We start from the raw sequence: 24,516 nt of genomic DNA on the forward strand, positions 1-24,516 counted from the left end.
ATAACTTACACAGCATTACTATGGAAATTTCAGAGACTACTCTTTGCTAATGGTTAGCAAATGATAGCACTTTAATAGCAACCATATGTGTATATTGATTGGTCCTCCCAACCTCTCCTCATTCTGTGCATGTGTAAAGAGCAGATGTCTCGCACGTATTACCTTTTTTCTCAGAGTAGTTTTAATCTAAGCTCATTACAAACACATCCTTTGTGGCTGTAGACCTTCGGTGCTTTTCTTTGGGTAACAGTTATTAAAGCATCACTCGTGCCTTGAACTTCCTCCAGCATATGACAGCTATAAAACCCGGATGCTTTTCCACTTTCCATTTTTGATGGGCTGTTTGCTGCTCTTTGGTCTGGAGGTCAAGATGCATATGAGGAGCACTGAGGTGCTTTGGTTTGTTGGGCACAGAGCAGAGCAGGCTTAGGGGAGGCGTCATGGTGGCTGCAGCTCCTCACAGGTTAGCGAAGGGGCAGCGACAGGGCCTGAGGGAATATCATGGAGTTGGCAGGGGAGGGGCAGTGGGGGGTGAGGGAAAGGCTGTGCCACACAGAGGTGGAATGGGCTGCCCAGGGCAGAGGGCACAGCCCCAAGTGCTGGAGCTCAGGGAGCGTTGGGACATCACTCTCAGACATGGGGTTGGGTTTGGGTGCTGCTGTGTGGAGCGGTGGGTTGGACTCACCGCTCCTTCTCTTTTTTCCCTTGTAAAATACACAACTTCAAGGTTTATTGAAGAAGTAACCTTAAAACTGTGAGCTCAATGTGAAATTAAATATTTTTGTTTCATATCTTGCCATAGAAACCATGCTATCATATACAAAGTCATAGAGAAATGTGTATGTATATTTTTTACTGCACCAAACTATGAAATCCACTGTTTGCACAACTCCAGTCCGACTGTAATCCCCACTGTGTAGATTCTCCTGCTTTAGCAGTGGTATTTGCTACTGCTGTGTGGGGCATTCATCTCCTTCTCAGCTGTCCCAGTGCTGCGTTTTGCAGAGCATAGCACCGTTTGTGACTGCAGCCTCTTTAAACCTTATTGTGTCCATATTTCAGGCACAAAAGCCAAAAGAATTTGCAGTTTCTCCCTAAGCAATCCCAGTGTGTTTGGATAGGCTGACTGAACGCTAATTGAAAATTTTAGGATGCAGATAGTTTTTGTTGTATTCGGAGGCAGTGATCTGAAGGTTTTGCAAAACTGTTTTTAGGAAAAAGAAGGTAGGCCTCTTTTAGAGCTTGTGGATGAATGAGCTCTTATAGCCATTGAGATATCTTTAAACAATACTTTATATGAAAATGTCTAGTTTGTGGTGAAGTATAAATGCTTTCCAGACTGCAAGACAAGTTTTATAATTATGCTTAAGGTATATTATCTTTTAATCATGGAATATTAATTGTTTATTTAAACAGAGATTTTGTCCTAATTTTAGTAGCCAGTCATGGTGGTATTTCAAAACAGAGCTCATTATTTCCAATCGTTCATTTAGAACAGTCCTATTCTTAAACACTGAAATTTCCTCCGTTTCAGAATCAGGACCTTATTTGTTCCCATTACCACCCACTTACAAGGGACTGATATTTAAATACTTCTCATTTCCAACTGCAACAGGTTTTGATGGAGACGTGAATATTCCACCCAGATTAGTTTAATTTGCTGTTATGCTGCTTTATGCCTCTTACAGCAGAAAAACAAACCAGGTCTGTAGATTAAAGTAGGAGTGAAAAGTAAATTTTTAATTTGGATTTTTAGTAGTTGAAAGTTGCAGGAGGATCAGAAAGGCAAAGAAAGCCTAAGTTGGGTATTTCTATTTAACAGTGAAGGCTAAAATGCCTATTTTTTTCTGCATCCTAGATTGGTTTATTTTCTTCTATACCATTATTTGTGTTTAGTGAACAGCTGTGCTGTGCCAGTGGTTTCCATTTGGAGTCTTTTAGCTCTGTGAAGTAGCAGAGAAAGTAATGGACATTTGCAAATTAATACTTACTGTTATTTTCTGCTAATCTGATGTAGCTCTTCTCTTTTAGCATAGATATAATATCAGAGCAAAAGTAATTATGGTGTTAAAACTAGTACTGCTGCAGAATATTTTGCTAATTAAACTTGTTGCATTTAAATTGCTTCTTTTGGATCACTGTATGGAACCAAACTGTTTAGAACAATAAATGAACCCACTTTCTTAGAGGCCTAGGATTGCAGATGGTCAGATTGCATGTGAAGCACCTAGGCTCTGAATTAGTCTTTTGTGTGAAAGAGAGAAAGGTAATTTGAATGTTTGAACTCCCTATTCCTCCCACACATACACAGGAAGCTTGTCTCAAAATGAACAATTCTCTAAATAAAGACTAATAAGAAGCTAAATTAATTAGAAGGTGTGATTTGAAAAGACATTGATGAGAAGAGTCTGTCATTTTAGACAAATGGAATGGAGCTAAATAAATTAGGCCACATTAATATCTCATTGTTCTGTGAGCAGCTTTCTTTTATTGCATTCATTAGAGAGTACTTCTTGAAATGAGCCTTTGCTAGCCATTATGGATTCAGTTCTCATTTACCAATGCCTAACACACAGCTCCTGCATTAAAAATGTTTCAGTAACTCCTCGTAGTTTCTGCAAATTAATATTTATACTTCTGGTTGCTGTGCTTTTCATCTGCAACATAGTAGGCTCTGAACATTATTTTTTTTCCCACTGAACTGGCAGTAAAGAACTTTTACATCAAAAGATTTGGGAGGCAGAAGTCTGAAATAACTTTATAAAATAAACTGCACTCATAACTTATACAGTAGACTCTTCTTCCAAATAATACTCTTTCCAGCAGTTATTTATTTTGATAGAAAATACCCTGCCTCATGACTTCAGTAGTCCTTTGATAACTTTTTAGTGTCTTTTAAAAGGTTCCTTCAGTATATAATTAGGATACATTGGAAATGCGCATCTCATGAAGTATTTCTTACTTTCAGAAAGTGAAATGCATGTTTTTCCTCTTTCTCTCTGCTGCAGACGGAATATTTGGGAGATGTCAGCGAGTGCCAGTGAGAGACATATACAAATATGACATTTCACCTCCTGCTCTTCAGCGCCTGAGGATCATCCTGGAGAAGCTTTCACACAGAGGTATCGTAAAAACCCAGGACTGAGAGTTAGTTGCACTGAGGATTATAATTACTTTGTGCTTCTTCTATCGTGACATCTTCAGAAGCTGTTGAGCACAATATGTTCCAGGCCCAGTGGTGCTGACTTTATAAAAGTAAAAAAGCCTTCTGACTCACTGAATCTGTAATGAACGTTTGATGAAGCCGTTCAGGAGAGGTGCTTCCTCCTTATAGAGTGCGTATTTGTGATTGATGCTATACATAATAAAATCTTGGCATCCGTGAATGCTGGTGTCATATAAATAAATCATCAAGAAAGAAAAATAATCTGCTGTATATGCTTTTGCACCACAGTGTATTTCAAGGTGCACGTGTACAAAACACACAAGATCTAGTTATCTAGAAAGGATTCTTTCCAATGGATTTAGTTAAGTCCATTTTCTCTGATTTCATTATAAGCAGCACCTACTGTGTTCCTTTTAATTTCTGTTCATCCTTCTGAAGCTTATCTCTTTGCTGTTTTCAAAGCTGAAAAAGGATATTCTAACCTCTGAATGACATAACTTGAGCTAATAAATAAAAAACTGGATAAAGTAAGAGATAATGTAATATACCTCTGTTGGAAACAGCTGCAGAACCACGAAATCTTTATAAACCTGTTCCTAAAGGATTCTTAAAATGGTTAATTTTGCACTTGCATCTGCTCTGTGGGTATTTGTTCCTAAGCAGATTCCAGTTCCAAACTGCTTTACAAATGAGTCATGATGTATTAGCATCCTCCAAGTGTGATTATAAGAAAAAAACTGATCTCTTGGAAGTTCATGATCATACTGGGGATTGGATTTCTAGTTTGGAAACCACTGATTTAGGTGATTCAAAGAATGTTCTCTCTAGTAGCCCATGCAAAGGAGGCAAGCTCTGAATTAAACTTAGTAACTCTTGTTAGCTTGACATGTGTAAGTGAGTAGTACTTGAGACATTTCACTTGTCATTGTCTAACAGCTGAATTAAGCAAGCAAGTTTTTGAAAATACTGTTTTGTCAGGGCGATATGATACGAGTGGAAAACCTGTGTGTTTGAATATAGTGAAGAAGGGGGGGCAAATTCATCTCAGATGCATAAATGGTGTTACCACTCTGCCATGGGGTTGTAAGACAAGGCAGAAAATCTGCAAGTAAATCTCACCCTTCTGGAGAGGCATACAGAGAGGCTGATGAACCCCAGGCTATCTCACATAATGTTGAAGTCAATACCTGCCCCCATCAGTCTGTCTGCCATAAGATTTTGGTCGGTGCAACTGATTTGAGGAGGGCCTTCCTACTTTGTGCTTCTCTGATATAAACCACTTGAAGGAAACTTGGGCATTGAAATTTGGACTTGTCTCATGTTTTATTCATAGAAAGAGAGTGACAACGAACACACAGATTGAAACCATGATGAAGAATGAAAGTACTTTCATCTTTCCTCACTCATGACATTTAGAGGTGCATACACAAACGTGTTCATACTTTGAACTGATCTAAAACTTTTGCAGACTATTCTTGTGGCCTGTAGACATCCCAGTGATGAGAATCTTAAATACATCCATAAGAGATAATATAATTCCCTTGTTCAAAGTGATTGATGTAATAAAATCATTTTTTTTTTTTTTTTTTAATTCTCAATATCCTTGGCAAATTCTGAAGCGAGGACAGAAAAACAGAAGGAGTAAAATCAATATAGGCTATCAGATTAATGGGTTGCTCATATCAGATTGCTCAGGGAAGACTGCTGTTTGCTGGTCTTATCAGATGCCAGCCCTTAGGACATATACCCTGACTGCGATGGTCACTCGCACAGTTAATGTTGTTCTCCTGGAAATTATGTGCAAAACATCATGACCATTTCTGCAGTTTAGATAAGCAAGGTATCAAATTCACTCAAATATTTCAGCCAACTTCTCCAGAAAAGGCATGTTATTCAAGTCTCATTTCCTTTATCATTATATTACCAAGTTCTTGTCCTTTCCAAAGGAGTTTTGGCAAGCTCCACATAGTGATGCCCAACTGGCCCAGAAGGGACAGGGAGAGCATCTGTTTTCTCCTTTTTGTAAAGAGCAGGACAAGTTCTTTTTGGAAGGCCATATTCTAGATTCCAAGATAAGTAAAACTTTCAACAATATCTAAATAAAACATTTTCTAATTTTATTAGATGTATATACAGTGAAGTACCAGATACATTAGAGAGAAATTTCTGGTTTATGGAATTTATTTATTTTTAATGTGCCTCATTTTTTCTTTTTTTTTTCTGTCTTGATACCTTCAAGCAACATTACAAATGTCCAAATGTCTTTTTTCTTTCTTTTTTTTTTCAGTAATAGTCTGTTTGCATCTATTCCCATAGAGTTTAAAAAAAAAAAAAAAAAAAAGAAAAAGAAAATCTCATAGAAAATACATCATTTTCTTTTTGCTCATCGTTTCTGAGTGATGCCTATTCTTGAATCATGGTCCAAATTGCAAGATTGTGTGGTCAGGTGCTGTAAAACAAAAGACAACATGATATGAATGATATGAATAGCAAATCTCATTTGTGATTCTGCCATCTCAGAATATTTACTCGATATGGAAGCATGCGACAAGTTTAGGTGACTGACACCTAATCTCTTTAACAAAAGACTTTGACTAAAATTGAATTCAGGTTTCATAATGATATAGTTCTTTGTCTTCTTTACACATTAAGTGTATGTATCTTTACGCTATCTAGTAAATTGATGATAGAATTAAATTACTTGGAATTTTGGATAGTTTCCTAAAGAAATGATCTGCTGGCACTCAAATATCCTTCTTGATGTTTTTACTCCGACTGTCCTTGATTCTGTCAAATCTTTCAAAATACCTTCATGAATAAGATTTTCTGAAGATACCACTTTCATAAATGTGAGATTCTGTGTGGGAAAAGCCCTTCTCACAGTTGCTGAAAAATCACGATGAACTGCCTTGTGCAACTGGTGGTGCTATAGCTGATGATTTATCAGGAGCTAAAACATTTCTCACTGTCTGATAGACAGACCAATCTAAAGAATGCTGTTCGGATAGGACAAAAACACTGGGAAAGGCAATTGAAAGATTACCAGGAGTAAGCACTACCAGAGGAGTGAATGAGTAATGCTAAAGGATCTGGAAATACTTATCCTTATGGGTGTGCAGATCTTTGTCTTCCTTGTCCAGTCCAGGAAGTGATGCTGCTTGGAATATGCCAGAAATGACAAATCAACCATACGCTCCTATATTCCCCTACTTGAGTTTAAATGTGCAATTTTTGTTTTCTTACTGAAATGGATTATAAATTTTTTTTGTGTTCCTTTTGTCCCAGCAATGCTACCATGAAGGCAAAACTTTCACATCACTTGCTAAGATTCTTAGTAAGATTGTGGAAACATTTACGTTCGTACTGATCTCTTAGACTAGAAGCATGGAAAGTGAGATAAGTGGTGCATAATAACTCAAGTGTAGTACATAAATAGCACTTGAAGTCTGAGCAAATGCAATAATAGAAGTAGACATTTGTATTTCTGAACTTGCTTATTCCAAGAGGGGATTGCATACAAAATCCTAGGGGTTAGAAGGAATCTCTGGATGTCATCTAGTTCAATCCCCTGCAAAAGCAGTTCCCTACAGTAGGTTGCACAGGTAGGTGTCCAGGTGGGTTTTGAATATCTCCAGAGGAGAGTCTACAACCTCTCCAGGCAGCCTGTTCTAATGCTCTGTCACTCTCATGTTCATCTGGAACTTCCTGTGTTCCAGTTTGTGCAGTTGCCCATTGTCCTATTGTAGGGCACCAGTGAACAGAGCCTGGCCCCATCCATCTGCTTCCTGCCCTTTAGTTACTGATAAGCTTTGATAAGCTTCTTCTCTCCATATTCTGCAGGCTAAAAAGTCTCAGGTCTCCAAGTCTTTCATGGAATGGTTTCTGTATCACAGAATAGCAGATAATGTGGTGCTATACGTATCTGGTACAACTAACCATGTAAAGTGCAGTGCCATAGCAAATAAGCATTGCTAGAAGAAGGAGTTCAGAGATGGAGCCTGGAGCACTGGAGCACAGGATCATGACATATGTCCATCTTAGGATTCTGCTTCTAGAAGAATCACTTTGCCTGTCTGGGGGATTATGAGGAAAGTTCAAGCAAACAGAAGCGTTTCACATGCTAAATCCTCTCAGTTTTATATGCTTGGCTGGGAATGGTTCCCCTGAGCCTGAAGTCCTGTTTTTGTATTTATATGCCCCATGGAGACAGTTTCTAGCATTGTTCTACAGGAGACTGTCTATTAGAAACAAGGCGTTTTGCACTAAAACTCAGTAGTTCAGTGTTTGTCTTCTGTTTTTAGAACCTCTGATTCTAAATTGCCAAGGAACCATGAAGCACATCTGTTTGAACAAAACAATCACACGCGTATTTCTTATTTTGCTTACCTAAGCTGCAGCCATTTCTAATGCTCTGGACTATGCTTGTTGCTACTTTTTGCTGTAATACCTTGTTCTAAACCTTACTTTCAAGGGAAGCAATTTCTTTTATACTGTTTGGAAACCTGTACTTCTAAAGGTATTTGACTATCAACAGTGTTGTTAGGATAACTAAAAAAAGTGGAATGCACTTTTTAATTCATTCTCAGCAAGATATGGATATCATGGGTTGTGAAGATAGACAGCAGATTCAAAATATATTTGGAAAAAATAGCACTTTTCCCACTTCTTTGTCTTCTTTGTAACCCAGGAAGATCTTGACAGTGAGGAAGAAGTATTTGAACTAAATTCCTTCTTAGCCTGTTAAATGTAAGGTAATTAATATATAACTTTGCTAGAAATAATTTTATACTCCTATAGCAAATTCATTTTAAAAACTAAAATAATATGCAGTCAGTTAACTTGAAAATCAAAATGAATGTGACTTGTCACATTGCTTGTGAATTACAGAACAGTTGCTAAATATTTCAGTTGGGACTATTTTTCAGGGAAAATTAGAAAAAAATATAATTTGTTATTGCAACAGTAACAAATAGATTTGAAAGTGAGCTTTCATAAGTTTAGTTTAGAAGTAAACTTTAAAAGAATTATGTAGATTTTGCACGTTTGTAAGGTGAGCACCACATCATTATGGAGGTATATAGAAAGCTGAACCCAAGTGACGTGGGAGAAGGCGGGTTTTTCTTAAGATATGTATACTGATGTAAAGGAATAAAAACTCTTGTATTGGTTTTTGGGGGAAAGAGTGTTTTACTTGAATAGAGGAGTGCATTTACAATTAATTTCCTGGGCATCAGCTTGCTCCAGACAGGAGTGTATGTGGCAAATTCTTCTATATGGTTGCTGAAGCCAGGAATTGAAGCATAAACTCCATGACATGCTACACTGGAGGAACACTAGTGGGACTGGATGTATTTACCTTCTCCTGGTATCACTGTCACACTGCCTTAATTCTTTGGCTCAATGGGCAATAAAACTGAAAAAGTTGCAAATAATTCCTGTCTTTGTTAAATGCTAGAACACTTCTGATATTTTAGATCTTCACAAACCTTGGTCTTTATGAATAATGTGTTGGCATTACAAAAATTGTTTATATGAGCAAAATAGATCCTATTTATTGTGGGAAAGATTTTGCAAGTACAAAAGAAAACTTGAAATATTTAGTTTTATTTCTGTGTGTGACAGTTGTACAACTTTTTTTTTAAATTTTGCTTCATTTGCATGTTGTTTCAATATATATGTCAACCCTATAGCATTCTATTTCTTTTGTTTAAAATGATGATTGATTGAAGCTTTGACTTGTGTTTTTGATAAAATAACCCATTATCTAATATGTTTGATAGAAAGGAGAAAAGGTCTGCTTGTCTCCTTTGTGTCATGTTTCTGTCAACCAGCAGTGACAATTGCTGACTGGGATCAGAACGTATCCAATATTTTATGGCCTAGATAACTTTATAGCTCTTCTTCTGAAACGAAACAGAAATTAGAGATAATACAATGCAAATATCAAAAGCTGACGATCAATTCCTGTCGTGCCTCCTTTGTTTCAAAGATCTCTTTTTTATTATGCTTGCCGTGTTGCCTCTTCCACAGTTCTCTTTGTGATCTTTGAAATATGGAGTCTGTCTGTGTTTCTTCTTTCCATGGAAGAAACTGAAGTCATCTCTTATTTCTGCCGAACTTAACTGAGCAAGCTCCACAGGCTTCCTTTGGATGGCCTTGTTCTCAGTGTTGGACTAACAGCCCAACAGCAGCAAGTCTTTGTATTTGGGTTATTCATTAACATGCTGTCCTGTTAATGATGTCACATGCAGCTCTGAACTTTATTCTTATTCTCTTAGATCAGTTTTTAAAAAACGTTAATACCTCCCACAAGACCATTGGATTGTGCCCACGTTGGGCTTAAAGTGATATGGGCACACAGTATTCTAAAAACACTCTTTAAAAAAACAGTAATCAAACTGCAGTTCATATCCATTGTTCTCATGCTTGGAATGTCAGAAAATACCAACTGAAGCATGAGATAATTTCTTTAGTTACTCTGTTCTTTAATAATGCAACTTTTGAAAGCTGTCCATAAAAAGCTAGCAGATACAAATTTATTATGCCATTCTGGACTATTAATCCATATTTCTAAATAGCCTATTTACCATTCAACATAAGGCTGGTTTTTATCATTGCACTGATGGTACTTTCTTCTTTACCTTCAATTGTTTAATACTAGGAAGTTTATTTTATTTTTCTCTTATATTTCTAAATTCACTACATTTCTTTTTATCTACAGCTTTTATCTCAATCTACTTGGCTTCATATTCTTTCATGATATCACCTCTTTCCTTCCAACACTTGTACACTGCTCTCTTCTGCAGTCTAACACAGTCTTACAATTGTATGACAGACCTTCCTCCCATTTTGTGTTTTCCATTCCTTTTGCTATTTGTTTTCCAATTAAGCATTGTACAGACCTCCCTTGAATGCTTAATGAAAATGTCTCCAGTCTTTAGGAATTCTATGAGTATTCTTCCTTTGTTGACTTGCCATTTGTCAAACATATAGCTATTACATTTTCACCTTCCCTCTGTTTTATTATTATTATTGAATGTAGTAATTTCCACATTTCTTTAGCATAGTTAGATAATTTCCTTTCCTTATTTTACCTGCAGGCTGCCAACAATGCAGAAATTCTGACTGGAAGAAAATTTGGGGTTGCTGGTTCTGCAATATTTTAAAAACTTACCTTTTTGCTCTTTCTAGTTTTTTTATTTTATTTTATTTTATTTATTTTTATTTTTATTTTATTTTATTACTGCTTGCTTTTGTGAAGAAGCAAAAATTCCTGCCTGAGCAGCCACTAGTTCTTTGATGCATTCTGAGAGAGCCATGTTAAGAGTCTCTAGATACTCCTCCATATTCACTACTCTTATTTTGACAGAGCTGCACTACCAAAGACAGAAGAACTCTGTCCATTTATCACCTTCTCTTCTAGCAGTTTTTGTTCGTTCCCAGTTTCTACACTATTGTACCAATCTTGAAGTTCTTATGTGCAATAAATATCATGAGATGCTCTTCTTGCAAGTTTCTAGCTAAGTGGAGGAGCAAAAAGCATGACTGGGAAGAAGTCTGCTGTTACCCTGTTTGTTTAGAAGCATCTGGCTGTCAAATACAAGTGCTACAGCCAGTACATTTTTTTTTGTACTTTATTTTGGAGTTGATCATACCCAGCCTGTTTTACCTAGCTGACACACCAAAAATGTTATTTGGGACACGTGGAGAGGAACCACAAATAGTGCAGGAAATGCAGGGCGATTATGTGGTCAGGGGACAGCAAGTGAGATGCTGGAATAACATAGAGCTGAGCTGAGAGGATCGAATTAGATGTGTGGCTGGGAGCTCACACACTGACAATGCTCCTCTCCTCCCATCCTCCTCAACCCCCTCCCCCAACACACACTTTGTTTTTTTTTATTAAATGTCAACGGCAATTGACTAAAAAGGCTCCTGGGTTGAGGGAGAGGGGGAGAGGCCAGATGACAAGCAGCAACTGATTTGGAGTGAGTTGGGTTTGGTCCCAGTAAGGGTCACTTACCCTTCTAGGTAGGGTAACACTTCTCGACTTTGCACAACTAAAATGTTAAAAATATAAAAGATCTAACAGTGACAAAGATATGTTAGTCTTTGCCAACAATTCAATTCTCAATCCAATTCAATAATCTTTCAATTCTGCTTAATAACGTTCTTCTGTTATTTTTTTCCCTCAGTGTTGTAAGTGCCTAATCAGTAACCCATTGGAATATCCTTACTGCACTTGAATAAGAAATGACCACAACGTGATAAAAAGTCTGTTGAGGAGTAAATTAATAGGATGAAGGTCACCCACTGTGACAGATGGCACTTGTGCTTGTTACTTTACAAACCCGCTTGTACAACTTGAAACTGATTCCAGTTTGTTATGTCTTGACTAAACAACAGTCTGAGTTTCCAGGTGATTTGCTATTCCTTAGCTGAGACTATTATACATTTTGCAAAAGATTTTTTCCTGTTTTCGAGTAGCTGTTATGTTGCCATTTATTGCTGTATTTGCGAAGTGAGATCTTTTGACAGGGTGTTTTTTGCAAACTTTAAATTCCATGTCCATCTTCACTGAGAGCTGTCAGCTTGTGTCCTTCATGGTAAATGACCAATATGCACTGTTGCTTATCTGTGCATAGTGAAAAAGACTGTGAGAAATTACTAGTGTGGTTACGATATAATTAATTCTTGTGTTGTCCTTATGTGAAATGTTTAACATGTAATTCAAAGAATTAACATTGAATGAAGTGCTGAAAGGCCAGCCTCTGAGATTTTATTTTCTATAAAAGACAGAATTTTAAAGCTTTGGATTTTTTGCCTTCAAAAACAGCACTTAGACTCTTTAAACAAAACTTGATGTTCATCTTTCATTGATTTCTAACCTCACATATTTTTCTTCCTACCAGAAAAAGCTTTACATATACTAACTCAAATGAAGTATAAGTGCGTGCTTGAAATGTTTGCTAGGGTTGATTCTCTGTGATTTGAGCCACTGACTCTCAGGTGGAAAAGAAACAGAAAAAATTCATTAAGTTTAAAATTGTTCACCTAAACACTTCATAAAATACATATGAATAATGAATATGTTTACAGAAGTCAGAAATGAGTTGGAAACCATTTAGAAATAGAAGAAGGTTTAACTGACCACCTAATGAAATCCTAATGACTAAGTCAATCAGCCCTAAATAGGAAGGGAAATGCATTATCTTATGTTTTGAGTTTTATCTCTGTCATTACCCTCAATGTCTATTGGAAAATCTCTGCAAGATTAGGCATTAATATGTGTTTGCATCTATGTGGGAGAACTGGTGATACTGTGTTCTTTCCTTTCCATCCACCAAAATGAACTTTGTACATTGTTTGCAATCTTGATTGGGGTGCAGAGAATACTCATGGAGTATTACAATGATTTCAAATTCAGGGCAGTATTAATCAGAACTGAAAATTACTTAGTACGTTCTTATTGACCCATGAGGTAATTCCACCAGTCAATAAATACAAATGGAGTGTGGCCCTCCGTGTAAGTTGCACAAAATGGGAGAATTTAGACAGAATAACGTTAGAAAGACAGAATACCAAATTCAGTTCCTAAATGAGAAAAGTATGTCTGAACTCATCTTGCTGGATCACAGCTTTTTCTCCCTTGTGGGCACTGCAAAACCTGTCTGCTTTTAAATTTTAATTAAAACTTAGATTAGTTATGATCATCTAATCTTTCCTTTGCACTGCAGTGTCTGATCACTCTGTATAAGTATCCAAAGTTTAATCTGCTTCTGGTCCTCCTAGATTTGACAGTCTAATTAAGTGCTCAACTTTAGCACTTGGTATATAAGAAATCCCACTTCATGTTTTAGTAAGTTTTTAGATAAAATTGGTCACTTACCTATTCTGATGAAATCTTTCAGAATAATTGGATTGTTTTATCTTCACTACTGCATTTGTATGTTTTAGAAACCAGTAGATTTCCTTCCTGTATTATGCCACAAAACTTGAAGGCTTAGCCAAATATTGATAGTGAAGCATTGCATGGTACTGAATAGGTTTAAATATGTACCTTCAGCATATGACTTAACACATAAAATATAGATACAAACATGGATTCTAAAACTAGTATCTTATTGTTTATAAAATCAATTCTTGTTCTCTCTTGGCAGTGGTGACCTAGCAACGTGTGCAAGTCTTTCTCCATTGTTTCTTGCACACGACCTCGCACTTCAGCTTTCTACTGTTTGCCCTTTGCTACATTGCATGTTCTCGTGACTGATTTTTCTCCTTTGAACTTGGGGAAGAAATGGCATTTGTCTCCTTTTGCTGGGCTAGCATCTTAGCATTGCAGAAAGATGCAGCTCAAGTCTGCTGTCTCCTTTTACACAAGTTGATCTTCTTCCTTATGCCAGTTGGCTCAGTGCATACTCAGACAGGTGATCCAAGTTGTGGTAATGCCAGCATATGCTGTATGGATGGAGATGTTCAATCAGTTGCTCTTAGCAGCTCTGTTGATAGCAGGCTTAAGTTTGCTCTATGGAGGGGTCCTTCTTGGCACTAAAATTTTATAAAATTCGCACAGCCATTCATCCTTCCCTCCCTTTCTTTCCTCCTTGCTGCATCCCTTCCCAAGGACAGCCAGTCCCCAGGCAGCACTTTGGGCTCTTTTCCCCCCTGGGATGATTCTGCTGTCGATGCACTGAAGGTGGTTGGCAGGGACAGCGCTCATCACACACAGCCATCATCTGCGGTCTGTATCTGCTGGTGCTCTCTGTAAACAGCAGAAAAGCAGGCACTTTCAGGGTGTGATTCATCTGTGTAATTTTAGACAACTGTAGGATGAAGTGAATCATATCCTAGATTTCACTGACCATATTGTTTAGCTCTCCATTCGCTAGGGAGTCCTCGGCTGATTACCTCTGGTGTTTCATTTAGTCACATGAAATTTTGTTTCTTGTGCCTCGCTGAATGTGTTGAAGTTTAGCCATGTTTTGGGCCCTGCGGAGAAGTGTTTAGAGGAATTAAGTTGTACTTTAAGGATAAGGAGCTTCTGGTACAGCTGTAATAGTCTCACACAGACAGAAGAGAACGTGAGAAACAATTTAAAATTCCCAGTGCTGGGGTCAGTAAAAAAATCAGCTTTGCTGCAGTTTGCCCTGGCCCATGCTCTTGCAATATTTTAATTACCTTACCGAAATCCTCCGGGTGCTCATCAGTTATCTGTGTAGCAGCATAAACTAATCAGTGCTTGAATTCTGACCTTTGTTGAATAGCAGGTGTGCAGGCAGTTTCTAATCCTGCTGTGTTATTTTGGCATCAACTTTTTTTGTGCAACTCATGCTAGAGTAGATCCTGGATTTATCTTGAACTTTAGTTTGACAGGTTGTGCTGCAGGTCTGTTCCTGACAACTATTGGTATGAACTTTTCTTCGCTGGAAGTAGGTTCACTTCTTATCTTTGAGAATATTTCCTTTATACTTCACCAATTTTCTTTAAACTGAGTGCAAGATAAGCCTGCTTACGTGTCTTTTATTTTCCAGCAACTCCCTGTCACACAGTATTATTTTCCTTCATTTTCCTTAAAACAACATTATAAATTATACAGTAGATTGAGCAGATGGGTGGATTGACTTGGATCTTTCAGAACAATCAAGGTTTCTCTTGATAAATAATTAAAAAAAAAAAAAAGCTAGAATAACTTTACAATTTTCTAAAACGCTGTAGTGACATTTGCTGGAAAAATCAAACTGCAATATGTAGGTTTTCCCTCTAACAAATAAAGTAGGTCTAAAACTTCCTTCTTTTATGCTGTTTCCTTAATTTCAAAATACAGCACTGGTGTCTGTTTTTATGTTAGTCACTCTCACTCAGGGCTACGGAAAGCATCAATTCTTATAATGAAACCTCCCATTTTGGAAGCTTTCACTTCCCTGCTGTTTGACTGAGCAAGTTGCCGCTGAGGGTGGGTGATGCTGAGAAGGAAATGGCATTGATTTTAAACATTCTGCAGTACAGGAATATTTCAGGATGCTTCCCTTTATTTATTTATTTTTTTCCAGAAAATGAGAACAAAAGTGCTCAGAAGTACAAGTTGAGGGCTGTGAAATCAAAACATGCCTAAAAACCCCAAATATACTTATTTTCTGGAGGATTTATGCTTTTGCCTTCGAAGGATTTGACAGTTCAAAGCCAAGAGTTAAGACTTTTGGTTTCTAATGCTGATGACTGATGAATTGGCCAACAAACTTTTCCCTTAAAGTGAAACTTCTTGCAGAAATATAACGATGTTCTGGGAAGCAGGGTACTATTAGATCAACATGAATTTTTTTACTGTTACCAATGACTAAGGCAGTACCTTTTCATGATTTATTTGCACTGACATTTATCTATTTCTCCTAATCAAATACCTCTTTTAAGTTTTCCACAAATACTTTCATAAATATGGCTGAATAAATGTTTGGTTATTTGACTGTATGTCCTCTGTTAATGCATTCAGGAGAGTTAGTGAGTTACTTGGAGGAGTAACTCTTCCAAGTAACTCAAGGTATGATGTCAGAAACAAGCTGAAACTTTGTCTGACAGACAGCACATTTATAACCTTCTATAAGAGTTTACAAAACCTGATGTAACTTCAGGATAGAAGTGTAATAAAGAGCAAGCAGCAGGGGGAGGATGCATATTGGTTTAAAAGTCTGTTTCACTGCAGGACGCTGAATTTCAGAAAGCTGGATTTAGACAGAATACCAGAACACTGAAAGTGGTGTCACTGATCCTGAGATAGAAGAAAGTATCCTGAAGAATTCATACGTCTTATAAATGGTAGTGCAGAGTTAGAATTTTGTTTGTAATGATGCTTGCTGTATTGCTCAGTACTCTGTACTGGGAATTTTAAATATTCCATGGGCTCGCTTCAATTTTGGAGGTTCATCAGGTGTCTGTGTATACTTGCAAAAGAAAAATGTTCTATCTGCTGTTTGAATCACAAATACCTGGAAAATAATCAATGATAAGTCTCCTTATCTGCTTTGCTTTGGTGCTTATAAATGGACTTAAGTTATGGGTTTAACTCTCATAATTAAGTGGTATCCATGGTTGCACAAGTGATGCTTACTTTCTTTAGCATTTTTTAAATGCTTACTACAATTCCTATTACTAAGAGATTTAAGGAATTTCAGATGATGTTCAAATGGATCTTTCATCTCCAGGCTAGACAATTCCTCAACTTTCTCTCCCTGAGTTGGTTAGCAATAAAACATGTCAGTTATTGCAGAGTGTATGTCTGTTTATAGGATGTAGCATTAGAAGGAAGCACTTTTATCAACATACTTGTTGTATTGTGACCAAGTGCAGTGAGAGTGAGTTTTACATATTCATTTCATCTGAACTGGTGTTATCCAATATTGGTTAAGGTTACATGGCTTTCTGTGCAAGTAATTATTTTATAACTCATAGTTTTCAAATTGTGAAAATGACATTATCAACCCCAGTAATCATTTTCATTAACCTCTGTATTTATTTGCTTTGTTTACAAGTTAAAGATTAAGAGCCATTGAGACTTGGGCTATTTGCTTCCGCTGTCCATCATTGCATCCAGTGTTGCTAATGCTGAGCACTGTGAACTTGACCTGTAAAGGGACTACTCAAAGAAAGTCTCTGAGCTGCACAAATGACTAATTTCTGTTTTGCCTCCTTATTTAACACAGTAGGGCACAGAACAGAATCCAACACATTTTTGCATTTTGGCAAAACAGAGTGGAAACTTTGTCGTAAGATACCTGGAAGAGAAAAAAGTATTTAACTGCTGGAAAACAGAGTCTGATTAAATAGCTGGCTTTTTTGGTTATAGCCAAGCTTTGTCCAAAATAAACTTTATTGTGGCAGCAAAATACTGTTTTGATTTTTTTCTATTTTCTCGCTATCTTTTAAGTTGTTAAGTCTACTGACAAATTTCTGCAGATTGAAAGAAAAAAAAATCCAGGAGTGATCATTTGTTTTAACCCCTTAGCAAGTCTGGATAGGCATAAAAACCAATTGCTCTGGGCTGGAAAATGATAAAGAAGTGCAGTATTAGTTCACTCCAATGATTCATCCAGCTGAACATCCTCCTGTGTTAGTGATCAGTGCAGATATTTAGGGAAGGGAAGAAAGAGACTATGGAATAAGCTTTTCTCTTGTAAGACTGCTGATAGATAGTGGTTTAGAGACTTGGAAATTCTTGTATATTACTAAGGAAAAACTATTTATGATATATAGACATAGCTACTATTGCTAAAGGAAAGAGTCATGATCTGTGATGAACTAGGGGGAAAAGTAAGCAATAATTGCAGTTAAGAAGCACACAGAGTGCTTGTTTGGAGATCTGTGAGATTCCGTCTCTCTCAAATTCAGTCTGAAACAACTAGGAACATTTTTTTGGAATACTGCATTTTCCCGTATTTTGAGTTCTCTCAAGAACAAGGCAGAGCACTGGGATAGATGCCTTGTTTTTCGTTAAAATAACTCTTCCAATAGTTAATAGTTTCCTCTTTCATCCTTTTCTTTCAGAGCTTTTTGTGAATTATCCCTTGGTCAATCTGATGTATTCTAAAGTAGAGCCACAGTCAGAAAACATTCTGCATTTCCAAGGGCACTTGTGCCAAAGCCCAGGAAGAGCACGCTGCTCCCTGCCTGCTCCACCAGAGGACACTTTCTCCTTCCTTCTAATTACTGCAGTACAGTATAAATGAAGTCTGAATGTGGTATTTTTATCCCAATTCTGTTTAGCCTATTGACTGAAAAGGCTGAGTTTCTTTCTAAAGGAAACTTAAGCCTTATTTGTAAGTGAATTTCTATACTAGTGATGCATTTCATAGGACGTTTGCTTTTGGTTTTCACCGTAACAGGCCCCCTGTCACTTCCTCACTTTACAGTATGTAACGAGACTTCCATGTTATCTTCTGTTTTTTTACTTTGGCTGTCTCACCACTGATTCTCATTATGAATTTTTCATACGTCATATGTTTGTGCTTTTAATGAAAAGGGAAAATATCAGCACCTTCTGGTCTGGGTTGTGAAACAGATGGACAGATTATGCTGAAAATGATGATGTTGCTGAAAAGTACACCAAAGTTTAAATGCAACAAAGAATCTTCCATGAATCTTTTTCAAAACATACTTTGGCTTAACCGTGATCCAGCTCTGGAAAAGGAACCAATTATTTGCCCTGTAGTCTTCTGGAAACTGCGTTTCTGGAAGCTGAATTCCATCTGCCTGAAAATCTGTGTGTTGGCTGGTTTTTTACTAAGGAATGTTACAGCCTCTAAAGATGGACAGCTTTGGGATTCAGAGTGACTGTGCCGTATGATACATCATTTGACTGTCGGACGTACTGTTTCTTTATGGGCCATATACTTAGTAGATAATATAATAGGTTCATTTACACTGTAATTTCTTAATTGCTGCTAATTAATATAAAATTCTGGCCCCGTTGAAACAAACTTTTTTTTTTTTTTTTTTTTTTTTTTTTTTTTTTTTTTTTTTTTGGTCACATCTCCCCTTGCTGACTTTGGGATCAAGATTCATTTTTGAAGTTCTGTAGTGAATTTTTGTTACTTAAAAATAAATAAATAATTTTTATCTAATTTTTCTCTAAAAGAAAGAGCTTTTTATTTTTTTCTTTATGGGATCAATGTCAAGCATGATACTTAGGGAGAAATGTGTTGGAACTTTAATATTAGCAGAAAGGCAATGTTAGGATCCTGCCAGAAAACGTACTAGTGCAATTTAGAAGCTGGATCAGGGCTTGCTGCATCTTTCTTTTATCCTCATGCAGTCGCTGCTATGGTTTGGTATTTGGGACAAGATACGACTGTTGGGTTACCCACTAACTCTGTAGAAAGCTGGTTGCCTGTAGAGGTATGTAAGCATAAATTTTGATGGATGCTCTTTGAGAATTACGTTCATCAGATTTTTGCCCTGTGAGGTTTTGAGGATACTGAGCTCACTGAAGAACAGGACTCACTGATGGCAAAACCGGCCTCAGCAATTCTAGGAGAAAGGTTAAAGGAAGTGACCTTAATTCACTTCGTGCAGAGTATACAAATCTGGATGGAAGATGCCTGGGTATCTCTTTGGGCTCAGGAGGAGTATTGAAACCATTCCCTTGTTGTGATGGGCCTCAGAAAATGTTCCAATACCTCTAAAAACATGATGCCAGCATGCTGGACAAAGAATGGGAAACTAGCTTGATTATTTTGTTTCTGTGCTCTTATTGAAGAAGCATGTCGATCTAAATGAGGCATAAACATGAAACAGTGTAGTTGGCCTTATGTTAAAATTTATGTAAAAATCCTAACTGTCAAAGACTTAAAATGTTCAGCATCTGCTGTATCATATATTGCCTGCCTCTGTGGCAGCATATTCCAGAAAATCCACCAATAAGATGAAGGCAGTACTGAAATTAGAATCTTTCTTGTCTTAGAAGGTTTACACTTCACTCTAATATAACATTGAGTCCGTTTATGATTCCCTAAAGTTTTAAGGCTTTCTTCCATTGATCATAATTTCCCTGTTTGCTGGTTTGTTTTCTATGACAGTGAAATCTGAACACCTTTCAATTTTCAGTATTTTTGATAACACTCTTTCTATGGCTGATTAAGTATGAACATTATCCTCATTTTACAGGTAGGACATGAGAGCACTGAGGAGTCAGGTTCATGGTGATATGTGAATGTTTATATTTCCACTGATTTCAGTGGCAAGTTTCATACCTATATAAGCTGCTTAAAATGGATTTGGACATGGACTGTAATGATTATCTGAGATTTTACAGGGAATCAGTAGTGGCATGTGGCTCTGAATGCTTTAGTGTTGAGTTCACCTTTTTGTTTTATGCTTGCTGAGATTATTTGAATTCTGTGCCTTCCATTTGCACCATGCTAGTTTTAGCATACTGGGACAGAGATGAGGAAAGCTGCCTTCATAGCTATTGGCCTTGAGCATTGTAAAGCAGAAATGACTTTAAAAAGGCATTTAGAAAAGGCCTGGTACTTGCTGGGAGATGGCCAGTGGTTGGATCGGAAGCTAGAGGAGAGACAGGAGTGAAATCTCTTTGTATTGTATTGTTCAAAGAGTCAATATGAAAAGGAAGGGGGAGGTGGGGGGGGGAAGTGTGTTGGAATGGAGGCACCAAGTAGGTAAATGTAATAGCTTCTGAATATTTATAAAGCCTCTTTTGTAATATGACACATTCGAAAACAGGGAAGGTGGAGCCTGTGTTCAGAACTAAACTCCAGTTTTCCATGTCAGAGAGTGAAGTCTTGTTTGCACTGTATGCTTTTCAGGACAATATGTGTGCTTGATACCCGCTCTAAAGAGCAGTGCTCATACAGCAGTACTGATGAGTATGTGAATATGATATCAGTTCTCTAGGGAAAGCTATACATTCCACTCTGGGGGATAAAATGAATGCAGTACCAATAAAAAGATATTGCTGTTATTTTTGCTGACACTCATAGTATTGGCAATAACACGCAGGTCAAAATATCTTCCAAAATGTGATGAAGAACAGTTACTCTGTTCTTCACTTTCACCAGCTGGGAACAGAGGTCTGATTTTAAAATGAATAAATAAGGTCTCTTGCTCTGACTTTGATGTAAGAGCTGTTGATACAGTAGCAAAGGTTACTGGAATTAATTCTGGAGAGGAATGCAAATATCAAAATGTAGGATAACAGGGTAATTATATTGATTGTTATAGTAAGGGTATTTTCTTCCTCTGCCTGAAACAAAGCAGTGTTTTTCAGTGTTACACATAAAAAGAAAGACTTTTTAAAAAGTGTAGAAAAAATGTAGTGGAAAAAATGCATAAAAAGATGCCTTCCATCAAATATATGGTCTCTGAGTTCAAGAAGGTAATACACAATGCAGTCTTAGTGAATTAAACTGAGATTGGGTTGCTCCTAAGAGGAGCAATTTTAGTCCTTTTTGGTCTTGAAGTATAAAACTAAGGATAATTACTTATTCAGCATCAGTATTTTTACAGCAATTCCCTTTCTGTGATAGATGCAGTTGTGAAAAGTGAAGTACTTTTCCTTATTTATTTACAAATTAAGATGATTCTTCCTTATAAAACAAACAAACCCCAAACTTATGAGCCCTAAATTAAATAAATTCTGATATATAGAATTGTGATTATTAATTTGTTCACATGCTACAGGATTATCATAGTGTTTAGAAGCTCTGCTTATGGACTTTATTTTGTTAACACAGTATGGAATCAGTGCAGAGGGCTTCTTGAGAACCTACAAGAGACAACGTGCATCCATGAAGATGACCAGCACAGAATAAAGAAGCTCTGAAATAATATTGGTCTGTACACAGGCAATACAAGTACAAGCCGGCTCAAGTACTGTGTAGTTAAGGAAAGGGTGATATGTCTTTGCACAAACAATTCACTCTATCGAGACAGCTTTAGGAATATTAGATATCTCAAGTGATAGATACAAAGGCATTTTTTTTTTTTCTTCCAATTCAGTTGTTTCCATACCTTCAAAATAATGTGTGAAATGAAATTGGAGGTGATTCCTGTTTTATGGCTGATTTTGTCCTTCCATTTAAAGTCCAGAAGAAAACTGAAAACTTCTGCGGGTATTTTAATAGTGAAAATCTGACTGCAGCCCCATTACCATTCCATTAACAGATTCTGTTCATCCAATATCTTGGTATTAGCATTTACAGCACTAAAATTGTTTCATTTCATTAAGGTATGTGTTTAATAATGTTTAGTTGAAGAAAATCAAAAGTGCATCCTAATATCACTGTATTGACAACCCTTCATCCCTGCAGCTGAACTGCCTGTATTTGTTAGTGTTCACTGGAAGGTTTCCTAAATGTTCGAGGCTGAAGCAGCAGTGAAGACATTTCTGTCAGGTCACTGCTGCTTAATTAGACAGTGTTGCTTTCAACAATTCTACCATATTGAATTTTTAAAATAGCAGGCTTTACCAGTGCCTTGTATATGTGTATATATGACTTAAAGAACGAGGTCTCCAGTCTGAGGATTTCTAAAAGTACATTATGTAGTTACTCCCAACAATCTTGAAAGCACTATAAAGAACAGCTTTAGTTTTCCAAATTTTGTAATGTGCTTGTACATATTTTCTGAAAATGAAACTTGCATGTTGCTAATTGGCTGAGTTTTGACTGACATACCACAATATTTTAACTACAAATCCTGGATCTAATCTGAATTAAATTTCATCTAAAGAAGCTTGTCTGATTAAAGACTTCATTTAGTTGCTGTGCAGTAGATGTGATCCTTGCGCTGCCTTTTTTTATAGCTGGCTTTTCAAGGCCAGAAGTAGAAGCCTGTAGTCAGAAAGGGAGATGTCGTCTTCTGAGGAAAAACCTTCCGTGTCTAACTCACAAATTGCAATGACAATATATGAAGAATAAGACAGCTTAGTGCCTGGTCTCCTTTAAAATATACTTTTAAGCTAACTAAATAAAAGTCATCATCATAAGTGTGTGTCAAGATAACATCTGTCAAAAGAACAAATGTTTGAGAGTGATAAAGATAATAATGCAAGTCTTTCTTCTTTCAACTAACCAGCTGAGCTTTACTGCACTTATTGTCATATGATTTGGGCAAAGTGAAAGAAGTTAAAGTTAAGTTAATATCAGTTTGAGTGATGTATGCTTTGGTGGAAGAGGTAGTATGATTTCTGTAATGGCAGATATACTTGGAAAAAAAAATGTACAAGTTTCTGACATGTCAGCCTTTTTCTGAAGTATAAAGGGCAGGCACTGAGCAGCTGAACTGATGAGCTCCTGGATAGGGGCATGTTGTTAAGGCATTTAAGGAATTATGCTTTGCCATTTCCTATGCACTACTTGTTCTGTAGGTGAGAGAATTTAGCTTCTAATATTGACAGTCTTCTAGAAGTCATTTAAGTCTTTCTGAAGGAGAAAGGAAAACAAAAGCGTACATGGAATAATAATGAAAATTGGAACTGGATCAGAGAAATGTATCGATCCACTTTAGTCTGTGTACTTTGGTTGTCCGGGAAGGGGGGAAAACTCCTATTCATTTAAGTTAGCATCATATCATTTGGACCAGATGATCTCCAGAGGTCCCTTCCAAACCCCTACAATTCTGTGATTCTGTGATACTGCTGGTACTGCCAGAAGAAGATATGTTCTGAGTTCCATAATTTGGACATGTTTACCTCTGCTGTTAACTGCAAGTGGATCTGCACTGCAGGGTATCTCTACTCTAAATTACAAAGGAAATCTGTTTCTCCTGTCTTACAGGAGACCTCACCTATAATGGAGGTCTCTCACAATTACTTGATGTCCTTCTGCTTTTTCAACAAAATTCTAAGGATGGTCACTGTCCACCTACTGCATGAGTTCTGCTCAGTCCTGCAGTTCTGAACTTAGCCCATTTGTAAGAAGGGCAGAGTCTCAAATATGTTCAGTGCATATGAGTTTGGTGGATACTGGTGGCTGGATCAAGGAGAAATTCCTAATTGAATACTACTTACGAGGGAGAGGCTCATAGCATGGGAGCAGACCATGCTTTGGATGGTGTGTATGGTAGATGTTTTGAAATCAGCCACAAGAACCAGAATCCTTGGAAGAGAATAAATGTTTTAAAGCAGTAAGAGAATTAGTTAAAGGTGAAAAAGAGAGATGCTAGGGTGGGAGCTCTGTGATGTAAGGTTGGATGGGGCCCTGGGCAGGCTGGTCTAGTGTTAAATGTGGAGGTTGGTGGCCCTGCATGCAGCAGAGGGTTGGATCTTCATGATCCTTGAGGTCCCTTCCAACCCAAGCCATTCTCAGATTCTCAGAATTGTAAGAAGGCAGCAAAAATACTGAAATATATTGATATTCCTGTGGAGGTTGAGATGTGTATATGAAGGAATAAAAACCTCATTAGCCTTTATTCTTACTTGAATAATAACTTACTAAATATGGTGTCAAATGTATGATCATATTCTTATATTCTGAGACAGTTTGCTTCTCCTTTGTAATTGGTACCCCTTTATATCATTCCCTCTTCCCTCTACCGAACTATGAGCCATTCCAATCTTTTTCCATTAACATGGCTTCTGTTTTTTAAAATTATTCTCACTGTCGAATTTGAACCTCTTCTTTTATTTTAAGATGAGCAGTGCAAAATCATTCAGAGTATTTTAGTGACGACTTGCAGCTATTTTAATGTCTTAGTAATAGTAATAGCCTTCCTGTGCTTCTCAGCATTTTTCACTGTCCATAGTTACACATGGAGAAGCTTTCCATTTATTTTTCTGCCCTTAAAAAAAAAATAAAAAATTAAGTTGCTTCTCAGCAGCATATAAACAAATTATTCTGTCCAAA

At 37.0% G+C, this 24,516-nt stretch overlaps 1 protein-coding gene across 1 annotated transcript in view; it reads left to right on the plus strand.

The window, feature by feature from the left end:
• Positions 1-24,516, plus strand: part of PTPRN2 (protein tyrosine phosphatase receptor type N2) — a gene marked incomplete at both ends in the record, with an annotated part of 620,206 nt that overhangs the window by 144,559 nt on the left and 451,131 nt on the right. The window contains one exon of the mRNA XM_079538424.1: positions 3,009-3,122. Coding sequence (XP_079394550.1) covers positions 3,009-3,122 — 114 coding nt within the window. The remainder of the gene's footprint in view (positions 1-3,008; positions 3,123-24,516) is intronic.

The sequence above is a fragment of the Tetrao urogallus genome (genome assembly GCF_951394365.1).
Source record: "Tetrao urogallus genome assembly, chromosome: 7".
NCBI classification, from domain to species: domain Eukaryota; kingdom Metazoa; phylum Chordata; class Aves; order Galliformes; family Phasianidae; genus Tetrao; species Tetrao urogallus.